Source organism: Balaenoptera musculus, chromosome 21 (assembly GCF_009873245.2).
Source record: "Balaenoptera musculus isolate JJ_BM4_2016_0621 chromosome 21, mBalMus1.pri.v3, whole genome shotgun sequence".
Lineage (NCBI taxonomy): Eukaryota > Metazoa > Chordata > Mammalia > Artiodactyla > Balaenopteridae > Balaenoptera > Balaenoptera musculus.
This window is the reverse complement of record NC_045805.1, coordinates 34510293-34525819: the sequence shown is the minus strand read 5'-3', so window position 1 is coordinate 34525819 and position 15527 is coordinate 34510293. Positions and strand designations below refer to the sequence as shown.

General features: G+C 38.4%; 2 protein-coding genes across 8 annotated transcripts in view; one reads left to right on the top strand and one right to left on the bottom strand.

Annotated features, from left to right (window-relative positions):
* The window catches only part of LOC118887821 (translation initiation factor IF-2-like), a 112876-nt gene that overhangs the window by 87373 nt on the left and 9976 nt on the right, over positions 1–15527 (top strand). The window lies entirely within an intron of this gene.
* LOC118887925 (centrosomal protein of 78 kDa-like) overlaps positions 1–15527 on the bottom strand; it is a 28792-nt gene that overhangs the window by 10976 nt on the left and 2289 nt on the right. For 5 of the 7 annotated variants that reach the window (XM_036838839.1, XM_036838835.1, XM_036838836.1 and 2 more), the window contains exons 2-5: positions 14390–14562; positions 14226–14298; positions 13065–13168; positions 10883–11057 (exon numbers count right to left, since the gene is read on the bottom strand). In XM_036838839.1, the coding sequence (XP_036694734.1) occupies positions 10883–11057; positions 13065–13168; positions 14226–14298; positions 14390–14562 (525 nt within the window). Of the gene's footprint in view, positions 1–2103; positions 2634–10882; positions 11058–13064; positions 13169–13677; positions 13707–14225; positions 14299–14389; positions 14563–15527 lie in introns of those variants that run through there. The other 2 variants (XM_036838840.1, XR_005018205.1) reach the window with 2 other exon arrangements.

Genomic DNA, 15527 nt, shown 5'->3' with positions numbered 1-15527 from the left:
GTTCCCTCAGGGCTCACTGTGGGGCGGCTGTAATGTGACGGCTTGACGGCTGCAGCATCCTTTGTTTACTGATACGGCAGGCAATGTCATGTTTAATTCATAGAAGGTAAGACATGTGAGTGATGAATTTGGATATTTAGTTGAGGAGATTCCTAAGCATTCATAGTAGAATGTGAGAGGAGAGAGATAAATTGAAGAAGAAATTGTTAAGCAAAAAGCAAAAAGGAACCAGAATTTGAGATCTGGAAAATTCTCAACCTATCCATATTGCAAAACACAAGAAAGTGTGTTCTGGAGAGAACACCAGGTTATGGCTAGATCATCACTCCAAAAAGAGATTATGATCTAAACAGCTATCTCAGCAGATATGCTGCCAGCTCGGACTGAAGGGTACAGAAACATCATGAAATGAAAGAAGACAGTCAGACTCATAGGATTTTGTCAGTGGGCCTGGGGGACAGAGAAGGAAGCCTAAAAGTATTATTCTCCAGCCTTAACATTTAATGCAGTTTGACTTGCTAGTTTTTGGACTTGCTTGGGACCCTTTCTTTTTTTCTGATTTCTCCCTTTTGGAAGGTAGATGTCTATCCTATGCCTGTCCCATCATTGTATTTTGAAAGCAGATAACTTTTCTGATTTCACAAGTTTGCAGCTGGAGAGGAATTTTGACTCAGGATGAATCATACCTCAAGTCTCACTCACATCTTACTTGCATGAAATTTTGGACTTAGAGTTGATGCTAGACTAGGTTAAATCTTTGAGGGCCATAGGATTAGGTGAAAGTATTTTGCATGGGAAAAGGACATGAATTTGGGGAGGGGGCAGAGGGAACAATGTTATGGGCTGGATTGTGTTCCCTCAAAATTTGTATGTTGAAGTCCTGACCAATAGTACCTCAGAATGTGTCTGTATTTGGAGACAGGGCATTTAAAGAGACAATTAAGGTAAAAAGAGGTCATATGAGTAGTGTAATCCAATACAGCATAATAAGCCAATAGTGATAATAATAATAATAAATTATATAAATAATAATTTATAAGTATATAGTAGTATTATATTTTATTATTATAATAAAATATATTAATAATAATAATATAAATAATAATAATCCAATACAGCATTCTTATAAGAAGAAGAGATTAGGAAACAGACAACACAGAGACTGTATGAGGACACAGGGAGAAGACAGCCATCTGCAACCCAGGTGGAGAGGCCTCAGAAGAAATCAAACCTGTCAACACCTTGATCTTGGACTTTTAGCCTCAAGAACTGTGAGAACATTAATTTCCATTGTTTAAGCCACTCAGCCTGTGGTACTTTGCCCTAGCAGACTGATACAACCAGTTAGAAAATATAATGGGAAACTACCATTTAAATAGGCTCCACTCTGAATTGTCAGAGAAATACTCTTGAAAGCAAAAAGCATGACCTCTCCTTAATCTGGGGCCTCACATGTCCACTTCGGAGACTCAGTACTTCTTTGTGGGCCTCCCACTTTCACATTGCTATTCCAAATCTGTCTGCTTCGGGAACTGCTATTCTATAAACACCTACTTTCTGGAAGACAGCCTTGCCTCACATTTGCAGAATTAAAAGGTCCATGTAGGGGGATTTCTCAGAGCAAAGGATAAAGCTACCCCAATGGGAGTACTGGAATCTCAGCATTTAGGAAGGTGGTGGGGAAGAAAAGACAACAATGAAGAGTTTGCTTTAGGAATGCAAGCACTGCCTTTCACCAGTAGCGGTTTCATGCATCTTGGAATTTGAGTTTTATACAAGCATTTGGTCAAAGTAGCAGCAGGCACCTCATGGCCTGATGGGCTGTGCAATAAGTTGAATGAATTTCAGCCCCCAGACTGCACTGTGCAAAAATATAGCATCTCTTTATTTTCTATAAAGGAAAAACCAAGTCCAAAGATTGAAAAAGCAGGCAAGCACTGAGCTTATTTACTTGCTATACAAAGAAACTCACATGCGTGAGTAATTTGCCAAGTGGCTCTCTGGGGGAAAAAAATCAGGAGGTTTTGTTTTGTTTTGTTTTTTTATGGCTAGGAAGGAGAGTTTAGTAGTGACTATATGAATCAAATATTAACACTTTCAGGTTGGATAGGGCCAAATCATTACATAAGTTTTTTTGTTTGTTTGTTTTTATCTTGTTGGTTACAAAAAGTCCCACTGTTCATTGGTCAAAAAAGGATCTTTGATTACATCCAGTGAGGCTCTGGTGTAGTGGCTAGGTCAGGTTTTTTAGCTTTGGTTAGAGATCACAGTTGCTTATTAATGTTGGTTAGTTAGAAGAAAATCTCAAAACACACAACATTCATTTTAATATCTCCTAGGGGATTGATGCTGCAACTGGAAAGTTCTTCATTTACACTCTCATTTACCCTGGCCAGTGAGCAATGTGAGCACAGTCATTCTTGGCACTTGGCTTCCCCTTGGTTTTGTGCTGCAGTTTCAGAGTTTCATCCAGGGTGAAGGTGTTAACTATGCAAGATAGGGGAGAGTCCTCTGGTCATTGGCCATCTGTCCTCACAGCTACCACTGAGAAAAACATCCATTGTCCCTGTTGGCATTTCTTCCTCAGAATCAGAACTCTTTCTTCTACTTCATGCTCCAGATTCAAAGAGGTTCTGACATGAGGGGAGAACTCAGAGTTCTTAGTTATTGATCAACGTGGTCATTAAGTCATTCAAAATTCATTCCTCCCTCTCTCAGCTAAGATAATCTCTCATCTAAGGTCTTTCAATTCACACTCTTTAAGTGCAAACCAGTATGGTTTCCTTCACTTGTCCCCTTACAAGATATACTTAATGTTTGTGCATAATATTATAATTATAATATTTAATGACCTAATAATTTTAATATTTAAATAAAATATTTAGGGCATAATTGACTCCATGATTTCTTAGTTGGTTGCCCAAACTCTTTCCTTCCCCATCAATAGCTTCTAAATTATTACTAAATAACCAGTTAACGCTTTGGTAAGAATTGGTTTATAGGTTGTGAATGAAAATTGTTGCCTGCCATATCAGCAAACAAAGGACGCTGCAGCCATCAGGCCATCAGCAACCGCTGCCCCCAATGGTGGACCCTGAGGGAACTCAGGATGGGGAAGAACAGGATACTGGCCTTAGATAGCTAAGGTGTATATCAAAGGAATGGTTTCAAGGAGCCCAGACTCTTGCATCTTCCCATACATAGAAAAGTACTAAATTTATAACTTGAGATGTCTGGTTTTCTTTAATTAACAGTAATCCTTTTTTTAAAAAAATTTTTATTGGAGTATAGTTGATTTACAATGTTGTGTTAGTTTCTGGTGTACAGCAGAGTGAACCAGTTATACATATACATATATCCACTCTTTTTCTTTTAGAATTTAATTTTTTAGATTCTTTTCCCATATAGGTCATTACAGAGTATTGAGTAGAGTTCCCTGTGCTATACAGCAAGCTTTTATTAGTTATCTATTTTATATAGATTTAGGTGTATATGTCAATCCCAATCTCCCAATTTATCCCTCCCCTGCCCCCAGCCTTATCTCCTGGTGACCATAAGTTTGTTTTCTACATCCATGGTTCTACTTCTGTCTTGTAAATAAGTTCATTGTATTTTTTTTTTTAGATTCCACATATAAGCGATATCATATGATATTTGTCTTTCTGTATCTGACTTACTTCACTCAGCATGACAGTCGCTATGTTGCAAATGGCATTATTTTGTTCTTTTTTATGGCTGAGTAATATCCCATTGCATATATACACATCTTCTTTATCCATTACTCTCTTGATGGACATTTAGGTTGCTTCATGTCCTGGCTATTGTAAATAGTGCTGCAATGAACACTGGGGTGCATGTGCTTTTTGAATTATGGTTTTCTCTGGGTATATGCCCAGGAGTGGGATTGCTGGGTCAAATGGTAGCTCTATTATTAGTTTTCTAAGGAACCTCCATACTGTTCTCCATAGTGGTTGTACCAATTTACATTCCTACCAACAGAACCCAAGAGGGTTCCCTTTTCTCCACACCCTCTCCAGCATTTATTGTTTGTAGATTTTTTGATGATGGCCATTCTGACCAGTGTGAGGTGATACCTCATTGTAGTTTTTATTTGCATTTCTCTAATAATTAGTGATGGATTAAAGATCTAAATGTAAGGCTGGACACTATAAAAATCTTAGAGGAAAACATAGGCAGAACACACTTTGACATAAATAGCAGCAAGATATTTTTGGATCCACCTCCTAGAGTAATGAAAATAAAAACAAAAATAAACAAAAGGGATCCAATTAAACTTAAAAGCATTTGCATAGCAAAGGAAGCCATAAACAAAATAAAAAGATGACCCTCAGAATGGGAGAAAATATTTGCAAATAAAGCAACCAACAAAGGATTAATATCCAAGATATACAAACAGCCCATGTAGCTCAATATCAAAAAAAGAAATAATACAATCAAAAAATGGAAAGAAGGGGGAGGAACCAAGATGGTGGAGCAGAAGGACGTGCTCTCACTCCCTCCTGCGAGAGCACTGGAATCAAGACTAGTTGCTGGAAATCATCGACAGGAGGACACTGGAACTCACCAAAAGGGATACCCCACATCCAAAGACAAAGGAGAAGCCACAGTGAGATGGTAGGAGGGGCACAATCACAGTAAAATCAAATCCAGTAACTGGTGGGTGGGTGACTCACAGACTGGCGAACACTTATACCACAGAAGTCCACCCACAGGAGTGAAGGTTCTGAGTCCCACGTCAGGCTTCCCAACCTGGGGGTCCGGCAACGGGAGGAGGAATTCCTAGAGAATCAGACTTTGAAGGCCAGTGGGAATTGATTGCAGGACTTCAACAGGACTGGGGGAAACAGAGACTCCACTCTTGGAGGGCACACACAAAGTAGTGTGCACATCAGGACCCACGGGAAGGAGCAGTGACCCCAGGGGAGATTGAACCAGACCTACCTGCTAGTGTTGGAGGGTCTCCTGCAGAGGCAGGGGGTGGCTCTGTTTCACCATGGGGACAAGGACACTGGCAGTAGAAGTTCAGGGAAGTACTCCTTGGTATGAGCCCTTCCAGAGTCTGTCATTAGCCCCACCAAAGAACACAGGTAGGCTCCAGTGTTGGGTTGCCTCAGGCCAAACAACCAACAGGGAGGAAACCCAGCCCCACACAAAAACAGTCAAGTGGATTAAAGTTTTACTGAGCTCTGCCCACCAGAGCAACAGTCAGCTCTACCCACCACCAGTCCCTCCCATCAAGCCTCTTAGATAGCCTCATCCACCAGAGGGCAGAGGCAGAAGCAAGAAAAACTACAATCCTGCAGCCTGTGGAACAAAAACCACATTCACAGAAAGATAGACAAGATGAAAAGGCAGACGGCTATATACCAGATGAAGGAACAAGCCAAAACCCCAGAAAAACAACTCAATGAAGTGGAGATAGGCAACCTTCCAGAAAAAGAATTCAGAATAATGATAGTGAAGATGATCCAGGACCTCGGAAAAACAATGGAGGCAAAGATCGAGAAGACGCAAGAAATGTTTAACAAAGACCTAGAAGAATTAAAGAACAAACAAACAGAGATGAACAATACAATAACTGAAATGAAAACTACACTAGAAGGAATCAATAGCAGAATAACTGAGGCAGAAGAACGGATAAGTGACCTGGAAGACAGAATGGTGGAATTCACTGCTGTGGAACAGAATAAAGAAAAAAGAATGAAGAAAAATGAAGACAGCCTAAGAGACCTCTGGGACAACATTACATGCAACAACATTCGCATTATAGGGGTCCCAGAAGGAGAAGAGAGAGAGAAAGGACCCGAGAAAATATTTGAAGAGATTATAGTCGAAAACTTCCCTAACATGGGAAAGGAAATAGCCACCCAAGTCCAGGAAGTGCAGCGAGTCCCACACAGGATAAATCCAAGGAAAAACAGGCCGAGACACATAGTAATCAAATTGGCAAAAATTAAAAACAAAGAAAAATTATTGAAAACAGCAAGGGAAAAACGACAAATAACATACAAGGGAATTCCCACAAGGTTAACAGCTGATTTCTCAGCAGAAACTCTACAAGCCAGAAGGGAGTGGCATGATATACTTAAAGTGATGAAACGGAAAAATGAACAACCAAGATTACTCTACCCGGCAAGGATCTCGTTCAGATTCGATGGAGAAATCAAGAGCTTTACAGACATGCAAAAGCTAAGAGAATTCAGCACCACCAAACCAGCTCTACAACAAATGTTAAAGGAACTTCTCTAAGTGGGAAACACAAGAGAAGAAAAGGAGCTACAAAAACAAACCCAAAGCAATTAAGAAAATGGTCATAGGAACATACATATCAATAATTACCTTAACCGTGAACGGATTAAATGCTCCAACCAAAAGACACAGGCTTGCTGAATGGATACAAAAACAAGACCCATATATATGCTGTCTAAAAGAGACCCACTTCAGACCTAGGGACACATACAGACTGAAAGTGAGGGGATGAAAAAAGATATTCCATGCAAATGGAAATCAAAAGAAAGCTGGAGTAGCTATACTCATATCAGATAAAATACATTTAAAATAAAGAATGTTACAAGAGACAAGGAAGGACACTACATAATGATCAAGGGATCAATCCAAGAAGAAGATAGAACAATTATAAATGTATATGCACCCAACATAGGAGCACCTCAATACATAAGGCAACTGCTAACAGCTATAAAAGAGGAAATCGACAGTAACACAATAATAGTGGGGGACTTTAACACCTCACTTACACCAATGGACAGACCACCCAAAATGAAAATAAATAAGGAAACAGAAGCTTTAAATGACACAATAGACCAGATAGATTTAATTGATATTTACAGGACACTCCATCCAAAAACAGCAGATTACACTTTCTTCTCAAGTGCGCATGGAACATTCTCCAGGATACATCATATCTTGGGTCACAAATCAAGCCTCAGTAAAGTTAAGAAAATTGAAATCATATCAAGCATCTTTTCTGACCACAACGCTATGAGATTAGAAATCAATTACAGGGAAAAAAACGTAAAAAACACAAACACATGGAGGCTAAACAATACATTACTAAATATCCAAGAGATCACTGAAGAAATCAAAGAGGAAATCAAAAAATACCTAGAGACAAATGACAATGAAAACACGAATATCCAAAACCTACGGGATGCAGCAAAAGCAGTTCTAAGAGGGAAGTTTATAGCTATATAAGTCTACCTCAAGAAACAAGAAACATCTCAAGGAAACAATCTAACCTTACACCTAAAGGAACTAGAGAAAGAAGAACAAACAAAACCCAAAGTTAGCAGAAGGAAAGAAATCATAAAGATCAGAGCAGACATAAGTGAAATAGAAACAATGAAAACAACAGCAAAGATCAATAAAACTAAAAGCTGGTTCTTTGAGAAGAGAAACAAAATTGATAAACCATTAGCCAGACTCATCAAGAAAAAGAGGGAGAGGACTCAAATCAATAAAATTAGAAATGAAAAAGGAGAAGTTACAACAGACACCGCAGAAATACAAAGCATCCTAAGAGACTACTACAAGCAACTCTATGCCAATAAAATGGACAACCTGGGAGAAATGGACAAATTCTTAGAAAGGTATAACTTTCCAAGACTGAACCAGGAAGAAACAGAAAATATGAAGAGACCAATCACAAGGAATGAAATTGAAACTGTGATTAAAAATCTTCCAACAAACAGAAGTCCAGGACCAGATGGCTTCACAGGTGAATTCTACCAAACATTTAGAGAAGAGCTAACACCCATCTTTCTCAAACTCTTCCAAATAACAGCAGAGGAAGGAACACTCCCAAACTCATTCTATGAGGCCACCATCACTCTGATCCCCAAACCAGACAAAGACACTACAAAAAAAGAAAATTACAGACCAATATCACTGATGAATATAGATGCAAAAATCCTCAACAAAATACTAGCAAACAGAATCCAACAACACATTAAAAGGACCATACACCACGATCAAGTGGGATTTATCCCAGGGATGCAAGGATTCTTCAATATACGCAAATCAATCAATGTGATACACCATATTAACAAATTGAAGAATAAAAACCATATGATCATCTCAATAGAGGCAGAAAAAGCTTTTGACGAAATTCAACACCCATTTATGATAAAAACTCTCCAGAAAGTGGGCATAGAGGGAACCTACCTCAACATAATAAAGGCCATATACGACAAACCCACAGCAAACATCATTCTCAATGGTGAAAAACTGAAAGCATTTCCTCTAAGATCAGGAACGAGACAAGGATGTCCACTCTCACCACTATTATTCAACACAGTTTTGGAAGTCCTAGCCACGGCAATCAGAGAAGAAAAAGAAATAAAAGGAATACAAGTTGGAAAAGAAGAAGTAAAACTGTCACTGTTTGCAGATAACATGATACTATACATAGAGAATCCTAAAAATGCCACCAGAAAACTACTAGAGCTAATCAATGAATTTGGTAAAGTTGCAGGATACAAAATTAATGCACAGAAATCTCTTGCATTCCTATACACTAATGATGAAAAATCTGAAAGAGAAATTATGGAAACACTCCCATTTACCACTGCAACAAAAAGAATAAAATACCTAGGAATAAACCTACCTAGGGAGACAAAAGACCTGTATGCAGAAAACTATAAGACACTGATGAAAGAAATTAAAGATGATACCAACAGATGGAGAGATATACCATGTTCTTGGATTAGAAGAATCAATATTGTGAAAATGACTATACTACCCAAAGCAATCTACAGATTCAATGCAATCCCTATCAAATTACCAATAGCATTTTGTACGGAACTAGGACAAATCATCTTAAAATGTGTATGGAGACACAAAAGACCCCGAAGAGCCAAAGCAGTCTTGAGGGAAAAAAACGGAGCTGGAGGCATCAGACTCCCTGACTTCAGACTATACTACAAAGCTACAGTTATCAAGACAATATGGTACTGGCACAAAAACAGAAACATCGATCAATGGAACAAGATAGAAAGCCCAGAGATAAACCCACACACCTACGGTCAACTAATCGATGACAAAGGAGGCAAAGATAGACAATGGAGAAAAGACAGTCTCTTCAATAAGTGGTGCTGGGAAAACTGGACAGCTACATGTAAAAGAATGAAATTAGAACACTCCCTAACACCAGACATAAAAATAAACTCAAAATGGATTCGAGACCTAAATGTAAGACTGGACACTATAAAACTCTTAGAGGAAAACATAGGAAGAACACTCTTTGACATAAATCACAGCAAGACCTTTTTTGATCCACCTCCTAGAGTAATGGAAATAAAACAAAAATACACAAATGGGACCTAATGAAACGTCAAAGCTTTTGCACAGCAAAGGAAACCATAAACAAGACGAAAAGACAACCCTCAGAATGGGAGAAAATATTCGCAAACGAATCAACGGACAAAGGATTAATCTCCAAAATATATAAACAGCTCATGCAGCTCAATATTAAAGAAACAAACAACCCAATCCAAAAATGGGCAGAAGACCTAAACAGACATTTCTCCAAAGAAGACATACAGATGGCCAAGAAGCACATGAAAAGCTGCTCAACATCACTAATTATTAGAGAAATGCAAATCAAAACTACAATGAGCTATCACCTCACACCAGTTAGAATGGGCATCATCAGAAAATCTACAAACAACAAATGCTGGAGAGGGTGTGGAGAAAAGGGAACCCTCTTGCACTGTTGGTGGGAATGTAAATTGATACAGCCAGTATGGAGAACAGTATGGAGGTTCCTTAAAAAACTAAAAATAGAATTACCATATGATCCAGCAATCCCACTACTGGGCATATACCCAGAGAAAACCATAATTCAAAAAGACACATGCACCCCAATGTTCACTGCAGCGCTATTTACAAGAGCCAGGGCATGGAAGCAACCTAAATGCCCATCGACAGACGAATGGATAAAGAAGTTGTGGTACATATATACAATGGAATATTACTCAGCCATAAAAAGGAACGAAATTGAGTCATTTGTTGAGACGTGGATGGATCTAGAGACTGTCATACAGAGTGAAGTAAGTCAGAAAGAGAAAAACAAATATCGTATATTCACGCATGTATGTGGAACCTAGAAAAATGGTACAGATGAACCGGTTTGCAGGGCAGAAGTTGAGACACAGATGTAGAGAACAAACGTATGGACACCAAGGGGGGAAAACCACGGTGGCGTGGGGATGGTGGTGTGCTGAATTGGGCGATTGGGATTGACATGTATACACTGATGTGTATAAAACTGATGACTAATAAGAACCTGCAGTATAAAAAAAAAAAAAGTCTTAAAAATATGTCACACTTAGTCATTCCACTTCTAGGACCTTATTCTACAGAAGTAATCCCAGTGGACACAGAGACGTATATACAACGTATTCACATTGTTTCTGACAGGGAAAAGCAAACTGTGTAAATCTAATTGCAAAGAATTGATTAAACTATGGGACATCAATATGATGGAATACTACATGATACATCATTAAGTGAAAAAAGCAGGAATATGAAATAGCAAGTATACTACAATTCTATTTTTGTAATCACTAAGTGTACAAATATATTTATAGAAAAATAAAAGACTGAAAGTGTATGCACCAAAATGAACAGTGATTATGTCTGGGTATTAAGATTATAGGTAATTGTTCTCTTGTTACTCTGTATTTTCTATAAAGAATATATGCAACTCTTAGAGACAGATTAAAAGCAAAATAAAAGTTATCAGTAAAATGAGGCTTTAAAAAAATCCTATCACAACAGTATCATGCCAAAAGCTAAGCATATATCATATTAAAAATTCAATATTTTCAATTTTAGAATTTACCTCTAAGCCATAAATCCTCACTAAGAGATTCTGCCAAAGCACTTGCACCCAGGTCACCAATGAGCGTGTTGCAGTTCAGAGTGATGCGCCTCAAACCAGCCATACAGTCAAGATCAGGTCTCCTGGAACGAAGACTCTCAGCCCAGGTTTCTTCATGCCTTCTGGTAGTCTGATACTTCAAAGATTTAATGGGATGAAATTAAGATGCTTGAAGAAGGAAACAGGGTGTGCCTACTGAGTATGGCTTATTATGTCAGAGATTTACACACACACATATCAAGCATATATGCCAGGAGAATCAACCTGAGAAATTAAACAGTCACTGCTGCTTTACGAGTCCAGTGACCCAGATTCTAGTTGGTCAGTGATTAGATTCCAGCCACTGGATGACCTGCTTTTGAACAGTTATGTAAAGTTGGACAACTCAATTACAGTCTATGAATTCTTTTCCTTATCTTCTAAGTCAGGGAATTGGTTCTAAATTCTATCATTGCTGAGGCTCTAAATGTCATCATTCTGTCCTCCAATGGTCTCCAAACACCTGACTGGGCAACCCATAAGAAAACTTTTTAATATGCATCTTATTTTTTAACAAATTATATACACGAAGTTCTATACATATAATGTATGTACATTATAAACTACACAGATAGTGTTTAAATGATACAAAGCTAAATAGGTTCTAATATGTTCTTTTCCTAACTCCTAAGGCATTATTTTATTTATTTTAAAAAAATATTTATTTATTTGTTTGTTTGTTTGTTTGGCTGTGCCGGGTCTTTAGTTGCAGCATGCCGGATATTTTAGTTGTGGCATGTGGGCTCTTAGTTACGACAGGCACGTGGGATCTAGTTCCTTGAGCAGGGATCGAACCCAGGGCCCCCTGCATTGGGAGCGCAGAGCCTTAACTGCTGGACCGCCAGGGAAGTCCCAGGCATTATTTTAAAAACTATATTTACAAAATGGATCTCACATGCTACCTAGGGTATGCACACCAACTTTAGAGGCCTGGACTATGCACAGCCAGTTGGATGCGCCTTGGGAAAATAATGGTTTGACATTTAACCACAAGTATTGTCTTAAAGACATTCAATTCTTTATATTCATAAAATAAAGTTTGGTAATAGGGAACACTGACTTTAAATGAAAAAAGTCTTATTACATTCTTGAAAAAATAAAAGACTCAAAGTGCCTTTGACACTCTAAAACGAAAATCATTAGTGTCATTTTTCCATTAACAATACCTTATAAAAGCTCCAAGCAGAAATAGCAGCAATCACTTACACAGTGCTTAGTATGTGCCAGGCACTATTTATACAAATTAGTTCATTTAAACCTCATAATGAGGCACATAGGTTAAGTGATTTGTCCATGGTCACTTGCTATGAAATGGGAGAAAGGGAATTTGAACCTAGGCCATTTGGCTTAGGCACCCAAGTTCTTGACTGTTTTCAACCCCAGGGATCAATGGACTTGCCCTGTATAGGCTCAAAGAATTTTTCAATTTTTAAAATCTAAATTTAAACATTTCCAGCTTTGTGGGCTATACAGTTTCTGTTGCAACTACTCAACCCCACTGGCGTAGGGTGAAAGTAGCCATAGCTATCATGTAAACAATGGGTGCGACTATGTTCCAAAAAAACTTTCTTTACCAGGCGACGGGCTGGATCTGGCCCACCAGCCATAGTTTACCTACCCTTGATCTGCACCATCAAACTATTCAGAAGGCTTCATGTCAAATTATTAAATAACTTTAGGCCTAAATACAGTAATTATAACCACTGTAAAGTTGTTAAGGCATTATTTTAAAAACTGTATTTACAAATTGCTGATGTAGTGATTTTTATTAGCTTATAAACTACAGCAGCTAGTAAACACTTGATTCATTTAAGTCTTGAAGACTATAATGGCATAGTTTTTTCACAGTATCACAATCAATGTTTTCAGTAACTAAAAATACATTAAAATATTATTATATATTAAATCTCTTATTTCTAAAATTAAGTGGACTATCTTTACTAAATGGCAGAATCCCAAACTGAAAACTGGTCATATTCTTTCAACAAAACGAAAGCTGCACTCACACGTATCAAAAGACAAAAATTAACTGCCATCTGTATCAATATATTAATGTGCTTCAATCACATATGTTTTCATGAAAGTTCAAACATAAAAAAATCACCTTTAAGATCTTGGCCATGTGATCTGCTCCCTGCCATGTCAGATTACATCCCGTGAAGTTTACTGTCTTAAGAGTGGTAGAGTTCTTTACACCTTGACAAATAACTAAAAGAAAGAAAAAAAACCACACACACAATAAGATGAAGAGCCTATACATTTGTCAATCTTGACTTATTTGCTTTTCTTGAGTCAATTGGAGGTTTATAGCCACATTCTTAAAATCATTAACTACAATCTTCCCAAACAGGTAATTGACGAACAGATGCATTCGAAAACTTGTCAGTAACAAAGTGTTATTCCAGTTTACAGCAGCAGTTTAATTCTATTTAGATACTAAAACTGAATACACTGAATACTGCAAACTTTATTCCCAACCACTCAGTAAAATACTACATACCTTTTGAGACATAGGAAAAAAAAGAAAAACCTAAAAATCTTAAGACTCTTCCTATTTTCATTTCCAATGATACTTCCCAATCTTGATGATCAATCAGCGATTTAAATGTCAACTATAACCCAGTATTTTATTAGGTGCTATGCAGTATACTAGAGCAATAGAAGAGAGAGGACCTCAAACCCTCTGCTCCCTCAAATTGAAAGGCAGGCTTCCTCACCCCTCCAGACCACTACTAGACACAGGGAACACACACTAATGTTTCAGGACCCCAACTAACAGTCACCTGCTTTGTGATTACTTCCATGACACACCCCCACTAACACCACTGAGTTTGCTGCTCTTACGGGACGTGACATATATTTCCTATTTTAACACATACCACAGTGCATTATAATTATGATTGCAGATACATGTTCTAACAATTTAAAGATAATGATGACTTTTTTGCTCTTTACATCTTGCTATTTCCCTTCCCATAATATTTCTTGAAGAGAAACATTAAAATATAGACAAACACAAAAAAACAGAAAATATACAAAATGTGTGGTTTGTGGCTTAACACAAACTTAAGTAAAATTAGTTCTGACAGTATCCAGCATGACAAACTTCCACGGTACAAATGAGAATGGACCAAGGTTTGAGCAGGCACAGGAGACAACCCAGGCATGAACAACACCAAGAAAAGGTAGACAGGAAGTAACATGGTGTGTAGGAAATCACGAGACCAGTCTGATGAGAAGAGGCTTAAACAAGACTGAAACTCACTTTCTAAACCTCCGTCTCCAAGTGGACAATTCGCAAGACACAGGTGCACCCAAGTGGCCAATTTATTCCATCCCTTTAATGGGGAGAACAAGTTTAAAATTTTATTGCTTTAGTTTGCTCCAAAAGCAACTATCAAATGTTGGCAGGACACAATGAAGGCTTACCTTTGTTAACATAGTTAAGTCGCTCTCTCTAAGAACTAGCCCATTTAGCTCCAGGTTCCTTAGCGCACCCGACACACTTACACAGCATTTAAGAGCTTTACACAACTGCAAGGTCACATCTTTATTTCTTATCGCAGGAACACGACTTCTGTAAACTTTATTTCTGTCACAACCTAAACCAAAATTATTGTAAAATGAGTGATTTAAACCATATATTTTATCATCACTAAAAAGCATCTAAATAAAAAAAAAAGCATCTGCTCTGTGCTAAGGATTATCAACGACTCCTGCCCTTAAAGCCTTCATTAAGGAGGGAGATGTATAAACTCAAAATTTCAATCACATGAGATAAAGAACCATAACCTTTGTGCATAGAGGTTCCTTTGGAGGCAAAAAGTTATATCTAAGTGACGGCTTCATGATAACCCTGAAGTAGAATCTAGAAAAGATGAGAGTATGCAGAGTTGGAGTAGGAGGTGCATTAACTGCACAGGGAGCACCTGTGCAAAGACACTCAAGCCCGACACCTGCTGGGCACTTTAAATACTGCAGGTGAGGGTGACTAAATGCCAGGGGGCCAAGTGTGAGAAGAGACAGAAATGAAAATAGAGATGCTGGCCTAAGCAAGCCTGGGAGAGAGCATGGCTTGTATCCCACAGGTGATGCGGCCTGGGGCTACCACTGGCTGAGTAAGGGTGCTTCCGCTGATTAGAAAAAGGCACTCCGCTGCTGAAGGACCGATTAGATAAAGGGAGTGATCACAAAAAGATCCCCTTCCTCAGGGTCAAAGAGCCCCACGAGGCTTGGCCGAGCACAGTTCAGACTACACGCCTCTGTGCAGAGCACACGCTGGGCGGCTAGTATGCACTAACTCTGTGTGGGCAAGCCATTAGCAGCATTATTTTAAGTGTATCTTTTTATGTTAGAAGATCACTCAACCCGAGTAGGCAGATGAACTTAGAGGAACTGATGAGCCCAGGGGCCGCGAAACCACCCAGGAGCTTCTGCCATAGTCCGGGCAAAATGTAATATAATATGGATGAAGAAGCAAATTTAGGAGGAGGCCAAAATCTACAAGCTAGACCCACTGGATGAAAAACATAAAGAAAGTTCAGTGAAGGAACTCTGAAGAGAATGG